The 20915-nt window shown below is 40.0% G+C and overlaps 1 protein-coding gene across 10 annotated transcripts in view; it reads left to right on the forward strand.

Annotated features, from left to right (window-relative positions):
* Window positions 1-20915, forward strand: part of LOC129767624 (atypical protein kinase C) — a 440627-nt gene that overhangs the window by 364446 nt on the left and 55266 nt on the right. For 4 of the 10 annotated variants that reach the window (XR_008741547.1, XR_008741548.1, XM_055768693.1 and 1 more), the window contains exon 12: window positions 2543-2664. The exons of 2 other annotated variants lie outside the window; for them this stretch is intronic. Coding sequence is in view for 6 of the 8 variants with exons in the window: in XM_055768693.1 (XP_055624668.1) it covers window positions 2543-2664 (122 nt within the window). In the remaining 2 variants the exon portion in view is untranslated. 4 more of the 10 variants (XM_055768696.1, XM_055768689.1, XM_055768690.1 and 1 more) reach the window with 4 other exon arrangements.

Genomic DNA, 20915 nt, shown 5'->3' on the forward strand with positions numbered 1-20915 from the left:
TTTTCGTGCAAACCGTTCGATCCTTTTCGGGACCACCATCCAGTTCAAAAGAGTTGGAGATTAAATGTAATAGCAGTAATGGCGGTATTGGCAATTATTAACTCCGGAACGTGTTTTTCTGTCCAAATGATTTTATTCTCCGAAATTATTTCATATTTCTAAACTACACTTTACTATGAAAGAAAATCCTCCAACGACATTTCTATCAATGACATATGAGAGGCTCAGAAGGAAAGAGGTGTAGGGGAGGTGGGAGTAAAATGGACATGTTAAGAAGAACTTCAATTATATCTTTGGAAACTCATGTTTCCCAAAACTTTGATGCAGTTTCTTACAATTCAATATACTATTTCTCTACCTAATTGGCCAAATATTTTACAAAAGTGTTTTTCAATGTTTTTTACAAAAACTAAAACAGACCGAAAAGTACAACATTTTTTTCGACGCGGGTATAATGGACATGTAGTGGGGGTAATATGGACAGGTTTGTGATATATGAAGCGTAGAGGTTTATCGATCGCGAGAGGAATAATTTTATTCAACCAAGGTCTGAACTCATCATGAATGTCCGTTAAATGATGAAAAAATCGAATTAATCCACCTAGAAGTGATATCGTTCTTTTCTGCAGTATAAACGAACAGACCCTTAATTATTTTGCTTTTGGTTCCAGTTAGCTAACTGGAACTGTCCACATTTGGCGATTTGATTTACATTTATAGACGCAGGGCATTAGGAATAGATTAAAGAGACTTTTCACAGCTCATCTCACTCCCACTGGCAACTGTCCGTTTTACCCCACCAGTACAATTACAGGTCGGACTCGATTATCCGGAGACTCGATTATCCGGGATTCGATTATCCGGAGTATTTTATTTTTGATTTTCGGAAATTTTGAATAATTTGTTTAAAAATTCTATATTGAATAGCTAATATGGGTATCAAAATAAAGGGCTTGACTAGTAGCAAGCAGTTATTTATGAAAAATGCAAATACAAGATGGCGGCCACTACAAAATGGTGGATTACATATTTTCTCAGAACCCCATCAATATGGGTATCAAACGAAAGGGCTTGACTAGTAGAACACAGTTATTTATGAAAGATGCAAATCCAAGATGGCGGCCACTACAAAATGGTGGATTACATATGTTCTCAGAACTCCATCAATATGGGTATCAAACGAAAGGGCTTAACAAGTAGAACACAGTTATTTATGAAAAATGCAAATCCAAAATGGCCACCACCGCAAGATGGCGCTATATATGTTTTTTCACAACCCCATCAATATGGGTATTAAATGAAAGGGCTTGACTAGTACAAAAATAAAAATAATGTGGGATGCTAACCACTCGGCCACGGGAGCACTCACGTTCAAGGTCACGAATTAAATTTTCACTCCCGACATTCTTCCACCAATGGAAGTTGAAGTGACGAACCAGCCAATAGTGTTGAAATAATACAGAAAACAAATGTATTCCATGTAAGGTAACAAGATGTTATTTGCAAGTGATTGAAAAACCTTGAACGATAATTGGGTCATAAAATAATTTTATATTATAATGACGAGTTCTGGTAGAAGTACTACAAAATTTATATTAAAAGGAATTTGTAAAGGGTCAAAATTAATCAATGAATAGTTCTGATTGAACCCATGAACGCTCGCTTAGTAAGAAAACGTGAATGCTTGAAAGTATTTATAATTAAAAAAAACATTTTGGGCGAGACGAAGTTAGCTAGTGCTAGTGCTAGTTAGCTAGTGAAAAATAAATATTAAAGATTTGAAGTGGAAATACATAAAGTCATAAATAATTGATTGATGTAGATTCAAGACTATGTGTTCTAAGTGTTCAATCTCAAATCGCCTGGTCTACTAGTACTCTAAAATTTGACAGATTACTCTATACCACTTTTTTCGGGTCGGTGGAATTCGGGTTTTTATATCGGTTGAAAATGTTTCGAATAAATGTTTTTCAAGAGCATGGTATTCTGGTTAATGTTAAACATATAATCCAGGTCAAATTGCTCAATTGCCATTTAGAATGTGCGTGTGTGTATGGATGCAGTGTGTGTGTTTTTCATTTCCATATTGCGTGCTCAACTTTTAGTTCCAAACTTTATAATTTGTCATCTCGTTATCACTAATTTATCCGTTTATCGCCTCAACTCACAAACAAGAGCATTGTTTCACAATCACTATTATACACATCATCGATAACCGGATGAGCTTTCTGATTATCAGTAGTAATTCCGCTCACATACTTCACCAAACCGACAGAGCGCATAAATAATGACTAATATTATTCAATCTGTAAATATGTTGACTCGTTCTGTACTTTATCTTCTTTTCTTCCCCATATCTCTCTCTCTGTATCTTCCACCATCGTTCGCGAACCATAAAATAATCTGAACTTTTTTGTTCCCGGGTAACGCGGAAAATCAAATCCAATTAATGCTCGACGCTAATAAAAAAATGTATCCCCGGCTCCGGCATTCAACTTGATTGAAAACAAATCACACACACACACACACACACACACATTAGCTCGCCCAAAAAGAGGTGACGCCGCCCTACATTCCGTCGTTCGATGGATGCGATCAGGACATTACCTGTCACTTTGATCCTCAGTTCACTCGGGAACCGGCCGATCTCACACCGGACGATCCGTAAGTTTTTTTTTCTTTTGGTTGATTTCCGACCAGTACCAGCGCGGTGGATCCCCTCTGTCTTCCGCTTCCTTCGGAAGCGGATTCTGTTATTTTTTCTCAAATAGTATGGATGGAGAATAAGACACCTAGAACAATGCCAAACATTCCCTTCCCTTTCAAACAGCGAAACAACAATTCCAAAGAACAGTCGAGAGCATAGAACGAGGAAGTAGTAAGTTTATGCAACACCCCCTCCCCCCCCCCCCCCCGTCCGCCTTTTGAATGCTGCATGCTGCACTTCAGCTTCCTATTCCCCGTCCATTAGCTTTCTGTCGTTCCTAATTTTGCATGTACTCTCCCCTCTACTCCCCTCGCGCGCGCACGCCGATGACTCTCTTACTTAATACTTAATTCGACGTAAATATTTGTAGATACTTTAAAATAGTTGTAGTTGCTGAATATTTATAGCATCTTGGCATCTCGAACTCTCTCTCGTGCGGAGGCGGCGTCAGTGCTGCTACGAACTTTGTCTGTCACGCGAGGAGCAAGTCCTTCTTCGTGTTTTTTTTTTTCGTTCTCACCCCAAAGTGTCACTGAATCTTGAAGAACAACCAAGCCATTCCATTAGGACTAAAAAGGGTAAGGAAAATCAGCAGCAACAACTAGTGCACTACACTGGAGGAAGAAGGTGAGAGAAAGTTTCAAAGCCATAGGGCACAGGAGGGCGTCGGGACCCGGGGAACGAGAGACCTAGCAGCCTTGGCAAATTCAGATATTTATTCAATTGTTAATGTTTGTTCGGAAAATTTTACCCTGCACCTCAAACCCCCCTTGCATTCCCCCTCGTATCGTTTCGAAATTCTTCCACACTGTGATGGAAATTTCCACCACCCCCCAAATGGATTGGTGGTGTGAACTTTGTTTATGCTATTTGCTGAGTTTTGTCGTCTCGGTTGATGCTGATGCTGCCATGCACTCGGTTGTGGAGAGCCGACAATCGGAATCTTTCTCGAGTGTGTTTGTTGATGTCGTCGTCGGAGTCGATCAGTTTGTGAGCCTTAGACAAATTCACCGGAATTCCGTTCCATTCCGCTCCGTTTCGATATGTTTTTCTTTCGGTTCCGAGAAGAATTTATCTGTCTGTGTGTTTCGGACTGATGTGCACGATGACAAACACGAGCAGAAGTTGAGTTTCGAGGAAAGATGCTTGGGTCTTCGGCAATTTATGATTGGAAGTTGATGCCACATAATAGCCAACGTGACAGAATCAAAGATACCAAATGCGAATATTTTAAATACAATCAAAATATGAATCTTGTTTGTAATGCATTACGAAATAACTTCTTTGCGATTTTGCTAATTTTGTTTCCTTCAAATTAGATACAATAGAACATCATTTTGCCACGCTCAATTTGGGAAACATAAAACGAAAACTTCGACAAAATATAACGTTCTAAAAAAAAAAGATGAAAATGGATAAAAAGGAGACATTTGAAGGTACCATATAATATTTTTTCTGAAAAGTATACTGAAATATTTTTCATATGCACTTGAGTAATCTTTGATCAATGTAGTAAACTACAATTACAAATTTTACAAAATGAAGAATTAGTTAACACCGATTTTTAGACCACGTTGATTGCGAATTACGCACCCTAAATTGAAGAAAAATGGTTTAAAAATTTTCAAAAGGGAATTGAGCGAAATTTAGAACAATTGCTTTCAGTAATTCTCTTTTTTCCTGTATGCAGCTTTCAATAATTTTATTCGAAACTATTTTTTATCATACTTATCTGAAGACAAGTACTTTTTCTTTGAAAAAAGAAAACAGTCAACATAATCATAACAAAATAATGAAATGCGTGTTTACTAGTTTGGATTTTATATTTTTTGTTACAGATTATTTGGATCAATCAATTATAGATTATTCAGTTTGATTTATTGAGTTCAGATTATTAGTTTTTTATTTCATATTTTTTGAAATGCTGAAATTTGAATTTCTGAACAATTTTTGAAAATTTTTGAAATCTGGATTTTTTATGTTTTAACTATATTTTACTATACTATTAATATTTTCAAATTAAATTCATGGTTTTTGTTTTTTTAAATTTTTTTGGTTTTTTTAAGATTTTATTTATAATTTTTTAATTCTGTTTTTGTATGTTTTGGATTATTGATAATTTCAGACAAATTTCCTGTTTTTGATTTTTTTTCATCTTTGTTTTTTTCGATTTTATCGGTCTAAGTTTTCTTAATTTTAGATTTCTAAATTTTTGTTTTTTATGTTTAAATTTTTGATTTTTTAATGTTTATTGTATGGATTATTGAGAGTTTAAAATTTTGATTTTGGAATAATTATATCTATGGTTGTCAAATTTTTGATTTTTTTTTATGTTTTATGATTTATATTTTTGGGATTTCGATTTTCACATTTTTCAATTACAGGTCGGACTCGATTATCCGGAGAGTATTTTTTTTTTTCATTCACGATAATCGAATCCTCCGGTTAATCGAGTCATTAAAAAAATGAATTTTCTCTCGGTAAACGTAATATAATTATAATTTGGACTTATTTATTAAACGGTTTCATCTAGCTTAGACCCATTTATATGTTTGTGACTTTGTAACTTTGTCTGTAGCGCTGTACCACTTTAATAGAAATTTAACCCCCTACTCAGGCATCCCAAAAGTACTGCATTTTCATAACAGTCGGTATGAAATTGAATCGACAGTCTCTGTGAGCGCGCTACACTCGTATACAAGCGACAGAGCATGAATGCATGAAGTAATACTATACAGCAACAGTCGGTGTTTCGTCGAATTCATCTAATTTGTCGTGCCCGACCGTAGTGAGCCGGGGAGACTGTTCGTTTCCGATTTTTTCGTGTCTGCTATTCCGTTCGCTCTGTCGCCGTAACAGTCGCTGACGAAGCGATGAATCTCATCGGTTTACCCGGGTTACTGTCACACGTGACTGTCAGCAGAAGAATGTCATGACATTTTTCTGGCGATCGTAATGCTAGCCTGTATCTTATGCGTTTGTGCTTCTTCACCAGTACGCTTTGAGATGTGTATCGGACATATGGCTGTGATCACTAGTTGCGTGCACACATAGGAAGCCGAGTTAATTTCATATCGACTGTAATAACTGTTGGGATGCCTGAATCCAGATACACAAATGACCAACAATTCATATGAGAAAAACACGCACAGCTTAATAATTCTAGGCGAGAGTTTCTTCGATAATATATTGGTGACGTCGGAAATACTCAGTGTTGGGAGTGTTTAGATTTATCCTCCAAGTTGGAAACTAATGCAGCGCGAACTCGATTATATACAGTCTCCGATTTCTTTTCACTGTATATAATAGAATCCTGTATATAATCGAGTCAAAAAATGTTTTTTTTAAATTTGTTTTTCATGCATATAATTTTTGATTATTGAATGTAAAAGAAGAATTTAATATATTTTCTCAGAATCTCTCAGGACGTGATAGATGATCATATTTCATGGAAAAAAACCCTCCTACGCATATGTTCGAATTTTAACAATGACAGAGTTATAGAACTTTGTGCTCCCGTGGCCGAGTGGTTAGCGTCATAACTAACATGCCGGGTGTTCGGGTTCGATTCCCGTTCTGGTCGGGGGAATTTTTCGTCAAAGAAATTTCCTCCGACTTGCACTGTGATCACGCGTATTCTCTAGAGCTTGCCACTCAGAATGCATTCAAGGCGTGTTATTTGGCATAGAAATCTCAACTAAGTACTAATAAAAATGACGCAAGTAATACTACGTTGAGACGGCGAAGTTCCTCTAGGAACGTTAGTGCCATTGAAGAAGAAGAAGAAGAAGAGTTATAGAACTAAACTGCCTCTACACTAAAGAGTACGCTACGTGAGCCAATTATGTTGCTTTCATTTGAAAGATATATTTTTTTTAAATCTTTAAAACATTTTCTTGCTAGTTGTACATTTTTCTCATAATCCAGTGGACCGATATGGCTGATTTTTTTAGCATGTAAAAATCTTATTATCTGAATTGTTACGTAGCGGTTTTTGAACATTATGAAAATTACCAAAATGTCGGCCATTTGAATAATAAAAAAAAATTCAACAAAAATCGTAAGGCCGTGGTTATCAGAGAAGTTATCAATGATGATAATCGATCAAAGCAGATAGGTCCTTTTCGTAAGTCAGAATTCATTTTTGCATGCTGAAAAAAAACTTCTGCTAAATTGGTCCACTAGATTCTGAGATAAACGTACCACCAGCTGAAAAAATACGCTTAAAGATTCGTACAGCCATGTTACTCTTGAGATGACCCCATAGTTTTTACTGCAGATTTTCAACGAAATGAAATATCGAAGAATCCTTCCGGTACAACATTGCATAAAACCCTTTTTTCGATTTACCAGAGTTGATTCCCCCATTAAACAGATTTCCGAAAAAATCACAAATGGAACAAGTATAACGAAAATTTTCGCACGTAGAAGATTTCATGGAAATAAATTTGTACATAAAAAAAGGCAATGTTTTTTTTTATTAACTTCACACTTTCAGAAATAGCTGAATGTTCAAATCAAAATATCTCTATATGTGGAAAATTCTTCAGATCATGATATAATTATAGTTTTGAATGTCAATGAATCATATATTTCAAAGCAAGAATCAACCAGGCAAACCTAATTCACCAGGTAAAAGTATAACGTCGTATTCTGAAATACAATCGAGTTAGAATTACCCGAACGGATCGCAATTTTGCATTCTGTAATCCGTTCGACGACTCAAGTTCAATCGAGCTATGTATCCTAGCCACACTCTACCGTATCAAACATGTGTTCTATGTAACAGAGTAATAAAATCTTGCATGAACAACATATATATTAATGTTCTGCAGTTCTGTAGTTCCGTGAAAAGCATTAAATACATTTGCAAGTCCGTGAATGAGGGCAGGAAGGTGGCTGTATTTCAAATTCAGTATATCGATATGAATATGAAATACACTTGCAATACACTTGTTGTTTTTCATATAACAACGAATATATTCGCTAAAAATTATCTAAATGGCAGCATAACGTTTACCGGGTCAGTTAGTAATAATGATAATAATACTAAAATTTTGTTGATAATATTCAGATTACGCGCTAAACATATTTTATTCATAAATAAAATAAAATCTCCTTCATGTCCAAACCTACATTGCTAAGTGCGCAACACTTCCCCCAACCGCATTCTAATCTGGCCCTACAGTTGCATCCGCGTAACTTTCATTCACACGACTTCCACCCACGACACTTCACCACGCACCTCTTTCAACAGATTCTCTTCTGTTGCTCACACTATTTCCCCCGAAAACTTCTCTACATAGAATAGCCGCTGGTTGATCGTATTAGTTTTAAGTGTAGATTGTTGGTAGCAATCCGACAACTCCGACAATGCCTTACTATTCTTCATTAATTGTCGGTCAGTTCACCATGAACTGCAGTATGGTAGTAGAATACTTAGCTTAGTAAAATAAAATATCCTAGCCATTCTTGCTGGAAGTATCGTGCTGAACACTAATAAATGTAGTAACGTAGTACAATAAATTAAAGTTGTTTGTGAATCTAAATGTGTGTTCAGAATTTATGTTTGTGAAATAGTATCCAGTGTACTTGTTCCGATATACCGTGGTAGCATTCAAATGCTGCGATTATGGTTCAGTAAACCCTGGTCCTGACTGCTACCATTCCTACACGCACGCAACGAAATCTGTAATCTAAAACACAACGTAGGGTGTGTGACAACATAAAATTTTGGTGCCGTGACCAGGATTTCCACATCGCAGACGGATCACGACAATTGTGTTATTCAGTTAATATCACACAATTGATTGACGCCATCATTGGCTATGTTTCAATACATCATTATCCATTAAACCAAGGACGCCATCACTGGAAACTCAAATTGAATGCAGCATATCCAGTGCCACCACCAACTTAAAGCAGTTTATTGTATGCAAGGCATTTTGAATTTTTATAGCAGGTAATTACCTGTCCAATATCTGCTGATAGTTCCACAGGTATGAGTTAGATACCTTTTCTATATTTGCACGCATATTTCTTCGCCGCCTGATTACTCCGGAGCCTTCACAAGTAGAGGAGCACCTTTCTATCATTCATAAACGGAACAAGGATATACCGAAGGTTGCATCTTACAGCATTTTTAATTTCAAGGCTCAATTTGCCTTGGAATAGGTGAGTACCATTCCAAGTGCAAATACCTTTTCTCGTTGGATCTACCGTGGTGCTTTTTGCAGAAATTTCAATCGACATTGACCTCCGTTCGCGTTTTATCATGAGTACTGCAGGAGAAATCAATCAACTGATCTCACGGAGAACATCGCTTCTAGCTAGTCTGGGTCGGGCAGAGAACTTTCTGGCCGAGTTCGACTCACAGCGGGATCAAATACAGCTACATGTGCGTCTTGAGCGGCTGGAAAAATTGTGGGACGATCTCGAAAGTACACAAGATCAGTTGGAAGAGATAGAGACAACTGATGAAGGTAGGAAAATGCAGGAGAAAATTCGGGCTAATTTTGAACCTCGACTCTTCATAATAAAGGCAAATTTAGCTTCCAAGCTTTCTTCGTTAGTCACTGATGCTCGTCCACCTCAACCAACGTACACAAACTCCACTCTCTCTGGCATAAAATTACCGACAATAACGCTCCCTGAATTTGATGGGGATTACATGCAATGGCTTACGTTTCATGATACCTTCTTGGCATTAATACATTCCAATTCTGAAGTTCCACCAATTCAAAAATTTCACTATCTGAAAGCAGCTGTCAAAGGAGAGGCTGCTCTGTCTATTGAGTCCATTGCTATTAGCTCTGCAAACTACGAATTAGCTTGGCAAACATTAAAAGATCGATACGCAAATGAGTACCTTTTGAAGAAACGACATTTGCAAGCTCTGTTTGATATTCAAGGCATTAAAAGGGAAACGGCAGCTACGCTCCACGGATTGGTGGATGAATTTGATCGTCATGTCAAAACATTGCATCAGCTAGGTGAACCAACAAATGCTTGGAGCACTATACTTGAACACCTGTTATGCACACGCTTACCTGACGATTCGCTAAAGGCTTGGGAAGATCATGCATCGAAAACAGATAATCCAGATTACGAAAGCTTGATTGTGTTCCTGCAACGTAGAACTCGTGTCCTCGAATCTATATCGGTGAACCATAACACTGCATCCACAAGTTTCAATACATCCGGCCAATCAACGAGAAAACTTCCGCATCTTCGCTTGTCATCATACACCTCTACAACGGATTCGAACAATCAATGTCCAGCATGTGATCAACCACATCCATTGATAAGGTGTCCAAAATTCTACCGTTTTTCTGCTACTGAGCGACAGCAGCTGGTCATGTCGAAGCGACTTTGTCACAACTGTTTACGTAGAGATCACATTGCTCGCAACTGCTCTTCGAACTTCAACTGCAAACATTGCAACCGTCGTCATCACACGCTTCTGCATTCTGCAAACAATGCCCTTGTGGCTAGTAATGTAACCGACATTTCGTACGGCCTAGCGCCACCCGAAACTAGTCAATTTAGAGAGTTAGAGGAAATTCAAAGTCAAACTTCGGTCGCTGCCACCAAGAGTTTGCCAAGTTTCGAAACAAGTGTATCACTCCAGCAACCTTTCGAAAATGTTTTCCTACTCACCGCCGTAGTACAAATTGTTGACGCATATGGACAAGAACATCTAGCGCGTGCTCTTTTAGATAGTGCTTCACAGCCAAACCTTATGACAGATCGCATGGCAAGAATTTTAAATTTGAAACGAAACAACGTGAATATAACCGTACAAGGCGCAGGCCAACTTTCCCAAGTAATCCGGGAGTCAGTTTTTGCAGAAGTAAGGTCAAGAAAAGAAGGCTTCTCTTGTGGAATTGATTTTCTTGTGATGGATCATGTCACCGCTGATTTGCCAGCGCATCATGTAGAAACAACTGGTTGGAAGATTCCTACTGATCTTTTTCTCGCAGACCCTTCTTTCAACAAATGTCAACCGATTGATCTCGTCCTAGGAGCTAAGCATTTTTATTCCTTCTTCCCTGGTGCAGCTCGAATTCACTTGAAGGAAAAGCTACCATTGTTGATAGACAGCGTTTTTGGTTGGATTGTAGCAGGTTCAGATTGTTCTGCTTCGCCATCGCAACACTCCACAGTCTCGAGTTATAGCGTCGTAGCGGTAGCAGCCTCTTTAGAGCAAAGCATCGAGCGTTTCTGGAAAACTGAAGAGTTAGTCGTTAAAGATAACTATTCCATTGAAGAAAGACAATGTGAGACACTATATCAATCTACTGTAACGAGAAACAACGATGGGCGCTATATGGTTCGTCTTCCTAAGCGACCAGACTTTGAAATCATGCTAGGTGAATCAAAGCAAAATGCCTTTCGACGATTCGAACTTTTGGAAAAAAAATTGGAACGAAATCCAGAAATTAAGAAAGAATATCACGAATTTATGCGTGAGTATATCTCTCTTGGTCATATGAAACTAGTCAAGAGTAGCGACGAAAATAATAAGCATTTTTACCTGCCTCACCATCCGGTTATAAAAGAGACAAGCTCAACAACTAAACTACGAGTCGTGTTCGACGGATCAGCCAAATGTTCCACTGGATTTTCGCTTAATGACTCTCTTTGTGTGGGACCTGTTATCCAAGATGAGTTGATCACGCTTGTACTGCGCTTCCGAAAACACCAGATTGCTCTTGTTGCTGACATCGCCAAGATGTATCGACAAATACTGGTGCATCCGGATGACACCCGCTTCCAACGAATTTATTGGCGATTTTCTACCCAAGCTCCAATACAACCCTATGAACTCCAAACGGTAACATACGGGTTAGCACCGTCTTCCTTCCTCGCCACAAGAACTCTTGTACAACTAGCAACTGATGAAGGGAAATCGTATCCTCTAGGAGGTCCAGCATTACGTAATAATTTTTATATGGACGATTTTATCGGTGGTGCTGAAACTATAGAAAAGGCTATCCAATTACGAAAAGAATTAACGGAATTGCTTGCTAAAGGAGGATTTGTGCTACGCAAATGGTCATCCAATCGACTGGAGGTACTGCAAGGACTAGATAAAGACGCCATTGGGACTCAATCCGCTTTGCATTTTCATCCAAATGAAACTATAAAAACATTGGGTATAAGCTGGGAACCCGAAAACGACTTTCTGCGATTTTCATCTCACGTATATGAAACCGATCAGCCAACCACAAAACGATCAATATTATCATCAATTGCAAAACTGTTCGACCCATTAGGACTCATTGCTCCCATCATCGTCAAAGCTAAAATTATGATGCAAGAGTTGTGGTTACTCGCCTGTGAATGGGACGAACCTGTACCTGAATCCATGAGCGAAAGGTGGAGGAAATATTATAAACAACTACCCCGCATTTCCGACTATCAAGTAGACCGATACGCTTTTCTTCCTAATTCAGTGATTCAACTTCACACGTTCGCCGATGCATCTGAATCTGCATACGGTGCATGTACTTACGCTCGCTCTGAGGACAATAAAGGTAAAGTGAAGGTGCAGTTGCTAGCCTCCAAATCCAGAGTAGCCCCGTTAAAACGACTTAGTTTGGCCCGACTAGAACTATGCGCAGCAGTTCTCGCTGCCCACTTGCACAACTGCATAAAAACCGCTATTGATCTCGACGTGACTAAATCCTACTTTTGGTCGGATTCAGCTGTTACTCTACAGTGGCTGCAATCACCTCCTAATGTCTGGAAAACATTTGTAGCCAACCGAGTTTCGGAGATCCAGCACTTCACACACGGTGATCATTGGAATCATGTATCTGGGAAAGAGAATCCTGCTGACTTAGTGTCACGAGGAATGCTGGTAGAAGATTTTCTTAAAAGCCGATTGTGGACTCACGGACCATGCTGGTTGTCACTTCCACCAAATGAGTGGCCGATTTCTAACCCGCCGAATGTAGCTGAAAACCAATTGGAAATGAGAAATATTGTTGCGACCATACAAACTTCACCGTCTGTTCATCCTTGGTTCTTACGCTGGTCTTCATATAACCGACTTCTTCATGTAATCAGCTACTGTATCCGGTTCGTAAATAATGTTCGCGCAAAGTCTCGGACTGATCGATCACCATCCAAACCAAATTGCCTGTCACTTACCGTTCCTGAGTTGCTGAAAGCAAAAGCTTTACTAATTTGCCTCGCTCAACATGATTCATTCCGTGCCGAAATAGATAGTTTGATGAAAAATATGCCAATACCAAAAAAGTCCAGTATGCGTAAAATGAGCCCCTTCCTGGATTCAGAGAGAGTGTTGAGAGTGGGTGGACGTTTGAACATGTCAGACTTGCCTTTTCAAGCCAAGCATCCAGCCATATTACCTGCCTTTCACCCATTAACACGATTGTTAGCACAACACTTCCACATCAAAACCCTTCATGGCGGCGGGCGTTTGCTTCTAACCGCAATGAGAGAAGAGTACTGGCCACTACAAGGCCGTAGACTCGCCCGGAGTACTGTCCGTAACTGCTTCCGTTGTACCCGTCTAAACCCTATACCTCTTGAACAACAAATTGGCCAGCTGCCTGCCCAGAGAATAATGTCAAGTAGACCATTTAACGTTACCGGAATAGATTACGCCGGACCGCTGTACCTGAAACCCACGCACAGACGCGCTGCCCCTGCAAAGGCTTATATATGCGTCTTTATATGCTTCACCACGAAAGCGGTTCACCTTGAACTGGTTGGAGATTTGTCAACCCAAGCATTTATCGGTTGTCTGCGAAGATTTGTTGCCAGACGCGGTCGCCCGTCTCACTTGCATTCGGATAATGGTAAGAATTTTGTCGGCGCAAAGAACCAACTAAAGGAATTGTTTTACTTGCTACAAAATGCGGAAGAACAACAAAGAATTAGTTCCGCCTGTGCCGATGAAAACATCACCTGGCATCTTATTCCCCCTAGGGCGCCGAACTTTGGCGGTTTGTGGGAAGCGGCAGTGAAGGTTGCGAAAAAACACTTATTTCGCCAACTTGGATCCACCCGTATTTCCTTCGAGAATATGTGTACGGTGCTCACGCAAATTGAGTCTCAAATGAACTCTCGACCGCTATTGCCGATGACTGAAGAGCCAGATGACTTAGCTGCGCTCACTCCTGCTCACTTCCTAATCGGAACTTCGATGAATACACTGCCCGACCCAGATCTCAGCCACCTACCGATGAATAAACTCGATCAATACCAAAGTCTCCAACTGCATACACAAAAGTTTTGGAAACACTGGCAACGAGAATATCTTCAAGAACTTCAAAAAGATACCAAATGCCGTGGACGTAACAATCAAATTATACCTGGTAAACTAGTTATACTCATCGATGACCTGCAACCTCCAATTCGCTGGCCTTTGGCTCGCATAGTGTCAACTCATCCCGGCTCCGATGGAATCACTAGAGTCGTTTCGCTGCAGACCGCAAGAGGACTTATTACACGACCTGTCTCTAAAATATGCCTGCTGCCATATGCTATGGAAACTCCTGTGGCAGATTCGTTCAACTGCATCAGCAACATGGTTTTAGATAGATAGAAGCGAGCTTTGAATGTCCTTCAGACAGACAAGTAAACAAGAGATTGTTGTTTGTTTTTATTGAATGTAACTATTCAAGGCGACGGGTATGGTTGATCGTATTAGTTTTAAGTGTAGATTGTTGGTAGCAATCCGACAACTCCGACAATGCCTTACTATTCTTCATTAATTGTCGGTCAGTTCACCATGAACTGCAGTATGGTAGTAGAATACTTAGCTTAGTAAAATAAAATATCCTAGCCATTCTTGCTGGAAGTATCGTGCTGAACACTAATAAATGTAGTAACGTAGTACAATAAATTAAAGTTGTTTGTGAATCTAAATGTGTGTTCAGAATTTATGTTTGTGAAATAGTATCCAGTGTACTTGTTCCGATATACCGTGGTAGCATTCAAATGCTGCGATTATGGTTCAGTAAACCCTGGTCCTGACTGCTACCATTCCTACACGCACGCAACGAAATCTGTAATCTAAAACACAACGTAGGGTGTGTGACAACAGCCGCGTCATCGACAAATTAAATTTTCCCATATCGGAATATGCTGCAGAATTCGCCAGTTATTAATTGTTATTAATTTTTCGCTGCACAGCAGATTAATCTCTTTAGTTTGCGAAAATGAAATGAAATAAAATGACGTTGTAGTGGAAAAATACATACTAAGACACCCGACATCATCAGCACGAGGGAAAAAAATCATCAACGACGGTAGCAACGTATAACTATTGCATTCAGAATCTACAAAAACATCACTAATGAGCAAACGGGTCTGTCGCAGACGAAAGACCAAAATACTCTCACATGGGAATGTATTCGTGTACAGTACACGACAGTAACAATAAATGTCGCATAACATTTCCACTGTGTGACTGTAGTAAAAATTCAATCGCGTGACTGTCACGGGACAATGGTGGCGACAGTCATGAGATTACTGTCGTGATGCAGTACATTTGGTACCCCTGCCCCTACCTGTTGACCGTTTGATCTGAAATTTGGAACACATCTTTATCTCTTGTGTCATTATGACACTGCGTATTCCATGATCTTGAAAATCCAAGATGGCGGCTAGTACAAAATGGCGGATTATGTACATATTTTCTCAAAATCCCATCAATTTGGGTTTCCCCAAAACCCCGTCAATATGAGTGTCGAATGAAAGGGCTTGTCCAGTAGAACACAGCTATTTATGGAAAATGTGAATCAAAGATGGCGACCGCTACAAAATGGCGAATTACATATTTCCTCAGAACCGCTGCAATGTGGGTATCAAATGAAAGGGCTTGATTAGTAAAACACTGTTATTTATTAAAAATGCAACCCAAAAATGGCCGCCACCACAAAATGGCGCCACATATATTTTTTTCAAAACCTCATCAATATGGGTAACAAATGAAAGTGCTCAACTAGTAGAACATAGCTGATCATGAAAAATCCAAATCCAAGATGCCCGCAGTCCCCAAATAACTAATTACTTTTTAAATAGTTCCATTCAGCTTGCCCTGTTTGTATGTATGTTTGAGTGTTTGTAGGAATGTCCCACAATAATTGACATTTGAACCCGCTCCTGATCCCTGATTGTTCTGACATTTGGAACATATCTTTAATTCTACTTCCATTATAAAACTGCGTATCCATGATCTTGAAAAATTCAAGTTGGCCGCCGCTGAAGATTGGCTGAATGGCTTGACTTGGAGAATACACTACATTTTTTTTTTATTAATTCGTTTATTTTTACAGGCTCAGTTACTTCAGTTTAAAGGAGCCGAATTCTTAAATATAATTTAAAACTATATATATATATATATATATATATATATATATATATATATAAACAATTTTCTTACATCTATGGTTAGTAAGGTGGAAAATCGATTACTCGCGGTGTACTCGAGTTTAGGAGGGTGACATATTTTTAGGAGAAGGATGGGATATAAGGAAATTGTAACAATGTTGATGAGCACTCAATTCTTTAATCTGTTCGTATATCTATAGTTTATTTACATTTCAACTTATTCTACTATTTATAGCAAGGGGACGAATTACCCGCAAAGGAAGGAAAGGAGGGTATAAGGATGTAGGGACAATCACACACGAAGATCTATAGCTTTAAGGAAAACATATATATGGGACATGTAATCAAGGTCTAACCGAGCCAACACATCTCTCACCGGCACATTGGGCTGTCTTCCTCGGGCCCGAAGGGAGTTTTCTAAATTCGATCTGGCGACCAGATACACCTCGCACGACCAAACAATGTGCTCGATGTCGTGATAACCTTGGCCACAAACGCAGAGATTGCTGCTGGCAAGATTGAAACGAAAGAGTAGTGCATCTAACGAACAGTGATTGGACATGAGTCGGGAGAAGGTGCGAATAAAGTCCCGACTCAAGTCCAGACTTTTGAACCACGGTTTGAGGCTAACCTTAGGGATAATCGAGTGAAACCACCGGCCCAATTCATCTTCATTCCACTTGCGTTGCCAGTTAGCGATGGTATTTTTGCGGACTAAAGAATAAAATTCATTGAAGGCGATTTGACGCTGATAAATATCGCCTTCAATTGCACCTACCTTTGCTAATGAGTCAGCCCTCTCATTACCCGGAATGGAGCAATGTGAAGGGACCCAGATAAAGGTAATGACATAACAGCGTCTGGATAAAGCACTCAAAATTTCTCGTATTCTCTCAAGGAAGTACGGCGAGTGCTTTTCCGGCCTCACTGAACGGATAGCTTCGACAGAGCTAAGACTATCCGTTACAATGTAATAGTGTTCAACAGGTCGTGAGGCGACGCTGTCCAGCGCCCAATGAATTGCTGCCAATTCAGCAATATACACTGAGCAAGGATTCTGAAGACTGTGTGAGGTGCTAAAAAATTCGTTGAACACTCCAAATCCTGTGGACTCGTTTATAGTGGACCCATCAGTAAAGTACATATTATCACAATTGATACCCCCATACTTTTCATCGAAGATCGTTGGAGCGATCCTCGATCGTTGGTAATCTGAATATACATGGATATCTTGCTTCATGGACAGATCAAAATGCACAGAGGAATTGATGTAGTCAGGAAAACAAACACGGTTGGGAATATACGAAGAAGGATCAACCTGCATGGAGATGAATTCATGATATGAACTCATGAATCCGGAGTGAAAATTTAGCTCGATCAGCTGCTCAAAATTTCCGATCACCAATGGGTTCATAACCTTACACCGGATGAAGAACCGAAGAGATAATAAATTGAAGCGATCTTTTAGTGGGAGTAGGCCTGCCAAAACCTCGAGACTCATGGTATGCGTTGAGGGCATACATCCCAACGCGATACGGAGACAAAGATACTGAATTCGCTCGAGTTTAATGAGGTGTGTTTTGGCAGCTGATTGAAAACAGAAACTGCCATACTCCATCACTGAGAGAATAGTTGTTCGATACAACATTATAAGATCTTCTGGGTGGGCTCCCCACCAGGTGCCGGTAATTGTACGGAGAATGTTTATTCTTTGTTGGCATTTTTTACTCAGATACCTAATATGGGCCCCCCAAGCACATTTGGAGTCGAACCAGACCCCAAGATACTTGAATGACATAGCATGAGTGATCGGTTTACCCAAAAGTTGAAGCTTTGGTTTTGCTGGTCTATGCTTCCTAGAAAAAACCACCATCTCTGTTTTCTCCGTGGAGAATTCGATCCCTAGCCCAATGGCCCAGGTTGAAAAATTGTTCAAAGTATCTTGCAGGTCGGATTCGTTTGATCCTACGACAGACACCACTCCATCATCTGCAAGTTGTCTTAGGCTGCAATTTTGTGTAAGGCAATTGTCGATGTCGCTTACATAGAAGTTGTACAAAAGGGGGCTTAAACATGAGCCCTGGGGGAGGCCCATGTAAGAGAACCGACTTACTGCCGAATCTCCGTGAGAAAAGTTCAAATGTTTCTCACAAAGCAAGTTATATAACATATTATTCAATAGAGGCGGCAGACCCCGAGAGTGTAATTTGTCTGACAAAACCTCTATTGAAACAGAATCAAAGGCCCCCTTTATGTCCAAGAATACTGAAGCCATTTGTTTTTTTTTCGGCGTAAGCCATTTGAATTTCTGAAGAAAGCAACGCAAGACAATCATTCGTCCCCTTGCCCCTGCGGAACCCATATTGTGTATCTGAGAGTAGGCCATTCGTTTCAACCCATCGATCAAGGCGAAACAAGATCATTTTCTCCAACAATTTCCGTATACAAGACAGCATTGCTATTGGGCGGTACGAATTGAAGTCGGACGCGGGTTTTCCGGGTTTTTGAATAGCTATAATTCGCACTTGTCTCCAATCATCTGGAACAATATTATTCTCCAGAAACCGATTGAATAAATTCAACAAGCGATGTTTCGCCACATCAGGGAGGTTTTTCAGCAAGTTGAACTTAATTCTATCCGATCCCGGAGCAGAATTGTTACATGAAAGCAGAGCAAGAGAGAATTCTACCATCGAAAACTCGGAATCAAGATCGCACCTATCTTGTGAAATATCTCGAACAATTTTTTGCACAGGAGCGGAATCAGGACAAACCTTCCGTGCAAAATTAAAAATCCATCGATGTGAATATTCTTCGCTTTCATTCGATGAAGAGCGATTTCTCATGTTTCGAGCCACTTTCCATAATTTTGTCATTGACGTTTCTCGTGATAAACCTCCCACGAAATTTCGCCAATAAGCACGTTTTTTCCCTTTGATCAAGTTTTTCAATTGATTTTCAAGGTCCAAATACGTCTGAAAATTTTCAGGGGTTCCACGTTTCCGAAAAGCTTTAAATGCATTCGATTTTTCTACATAAAGCTTGGAACATATGCTATCCCACCATAGATTGGGAGGCCTTCGACGAATAGTGGAGCCTGGGATGGGTTTCGTTTGAGCGCGAACCGCGCTGTCATAGATCAAACGAGAAAGGAAGTTATACTCCTCCAATGGAGGTAAACCATCTCTGGAATTGATGGCTAGAGCAATCGCGTCCGAATATTTTTTCCAGTCAATGTGTCTTGTGAGGTCATATGCCATGTTTATAGATTCAGAAGAATTCGACCCAATGGTGATGGAAATTTTGATTGGCAAGTGGTCACTGCCGTTGGGGTCCTGGAGTACATTCCACTTGCAATCTAACGATAGTGTATTCGAGCAAAGCGAGAGGTCAAGAGCACTTGGTTTAGCAGGAGGTTTAGGCACACGTGTTGTTTCCCCAGTGTTCAAAACGGTCATATTGAAGTTGTTATAAAGGTCATATATCAACAATGAACGATTGTCGTCGTACTGTTCCCCCCAGGCAGTTCCATGAGAGTTGAAGTCTCCCAAGATCAATCGTGGCTCAGGAAGGAGTGAGCACATGTCAATAAGTTGGTTGCGGCTAACTGTAGTTCTCGGAGGCAAATACAAGCTGACAATACAGAGGTCTTTGCCTCTGATGGTTGCATGACAAGCAACAGCTTCGATCCCTCCAATAGGTGGAAGGTCAATTCGAAAAAAATGAGTGGCACTTATTGATACCCAATAGCACCCCTCCGTATCTATCATCACGGTCCAAGCGTATAATATTAAAATCGTGGAAAGAGAGATCATCTCGCGAAGAAAGCCAAGTTTCGGACAGAGCAAAAACATCACAATTGAACTTATGAATTAAAAATTTGAATGTATCCAATTTAGGGATAAGACTACGACAATTCCACTGTAAAACAGTGATATCTCCGACCTCTCTATTTGAATTAGACATCAAGAGAGATGATCATTGCAAGGAGGGGCCATGTTTGCATCAATTGTTGCAAAATTGTCTTTAGTACTGGAAGCATTGAGATGACAATGGTTCTGATGGAATCGGAAACATTAAAACACGTGAAGATTTGATCCACAAGGTCAGTCAACTTTATAAATCCCGATTGGGAAGTTGAGCTGGACGGAAAAACAGGGACAGTTGGGGTTTTTGATGTCCCCTCGAGTGCTGGGTCGTTCGAAGGTGAACTATTCCCACGGAAGCCAGGAGGAACCTGATTTTGCTTGTCCGCTGCACTCGATTTTTTAGGCAAGCTAACAGGGGGTATCACCGGGGGGCTTGTTCTTGAATTTTGGGAGTGGTCACATTTTTGCGCCGGGGATTCCCTTTGAAAATAAACGGTGTGTCCTCGCTAGCTGTGTCCGCTTCCATTTCATCAACTGGCAACGTGGAAAAGCTATTGTGTGTTGAGATTGGTTGTTGTTGTTGTTGGGCCAGTGGAGAAGCGCCCTTTAAAATTTCCGCAAAAGTGCGCTTCGAGCGTTCCTTTAAAGAGCGCTTCTGTTTCTCCCAGCGACTCTTGTAAGTTTCACAAGCTGAGAGCGCGTGTGGGGATCCTCCGCAATATGGACACTTATGCTCAGTCGCACTGCAGGATTTCCCCTCATGTTGCTCTCCGCAAGTGGCACAGCGCTCCTTGTTGGCACAATAATCTGAAGTGTGACCAACTGACTTGCATTTGTTGCAAGTCATGGGCTTTGGCACGAAGAGTCGCACAGGTAGTCTCAATTTGTCCACCATAACGTAGTCAGGGAGGGCGGCACCAGCAAAGGTGACTCGAAACGAGTCTGACGGCGTAAATTTAGTTTGGTCC

Source organism: Toxorhynchites rutilus, chromosome 2 (genome assembly GCF_029784135.1).
Source record: "Toxorhynchites rutilus septentrionalis strain SRP chromosome 2, ASM2978413v1, whole genome shotgun sequence".
Lineage (NCBI taxonomy): Eukaryota > Metazoa > Arthropoda > Insecta > Diptera > Culicidae > Toxorhynchites > Toxorhynchites rutilus.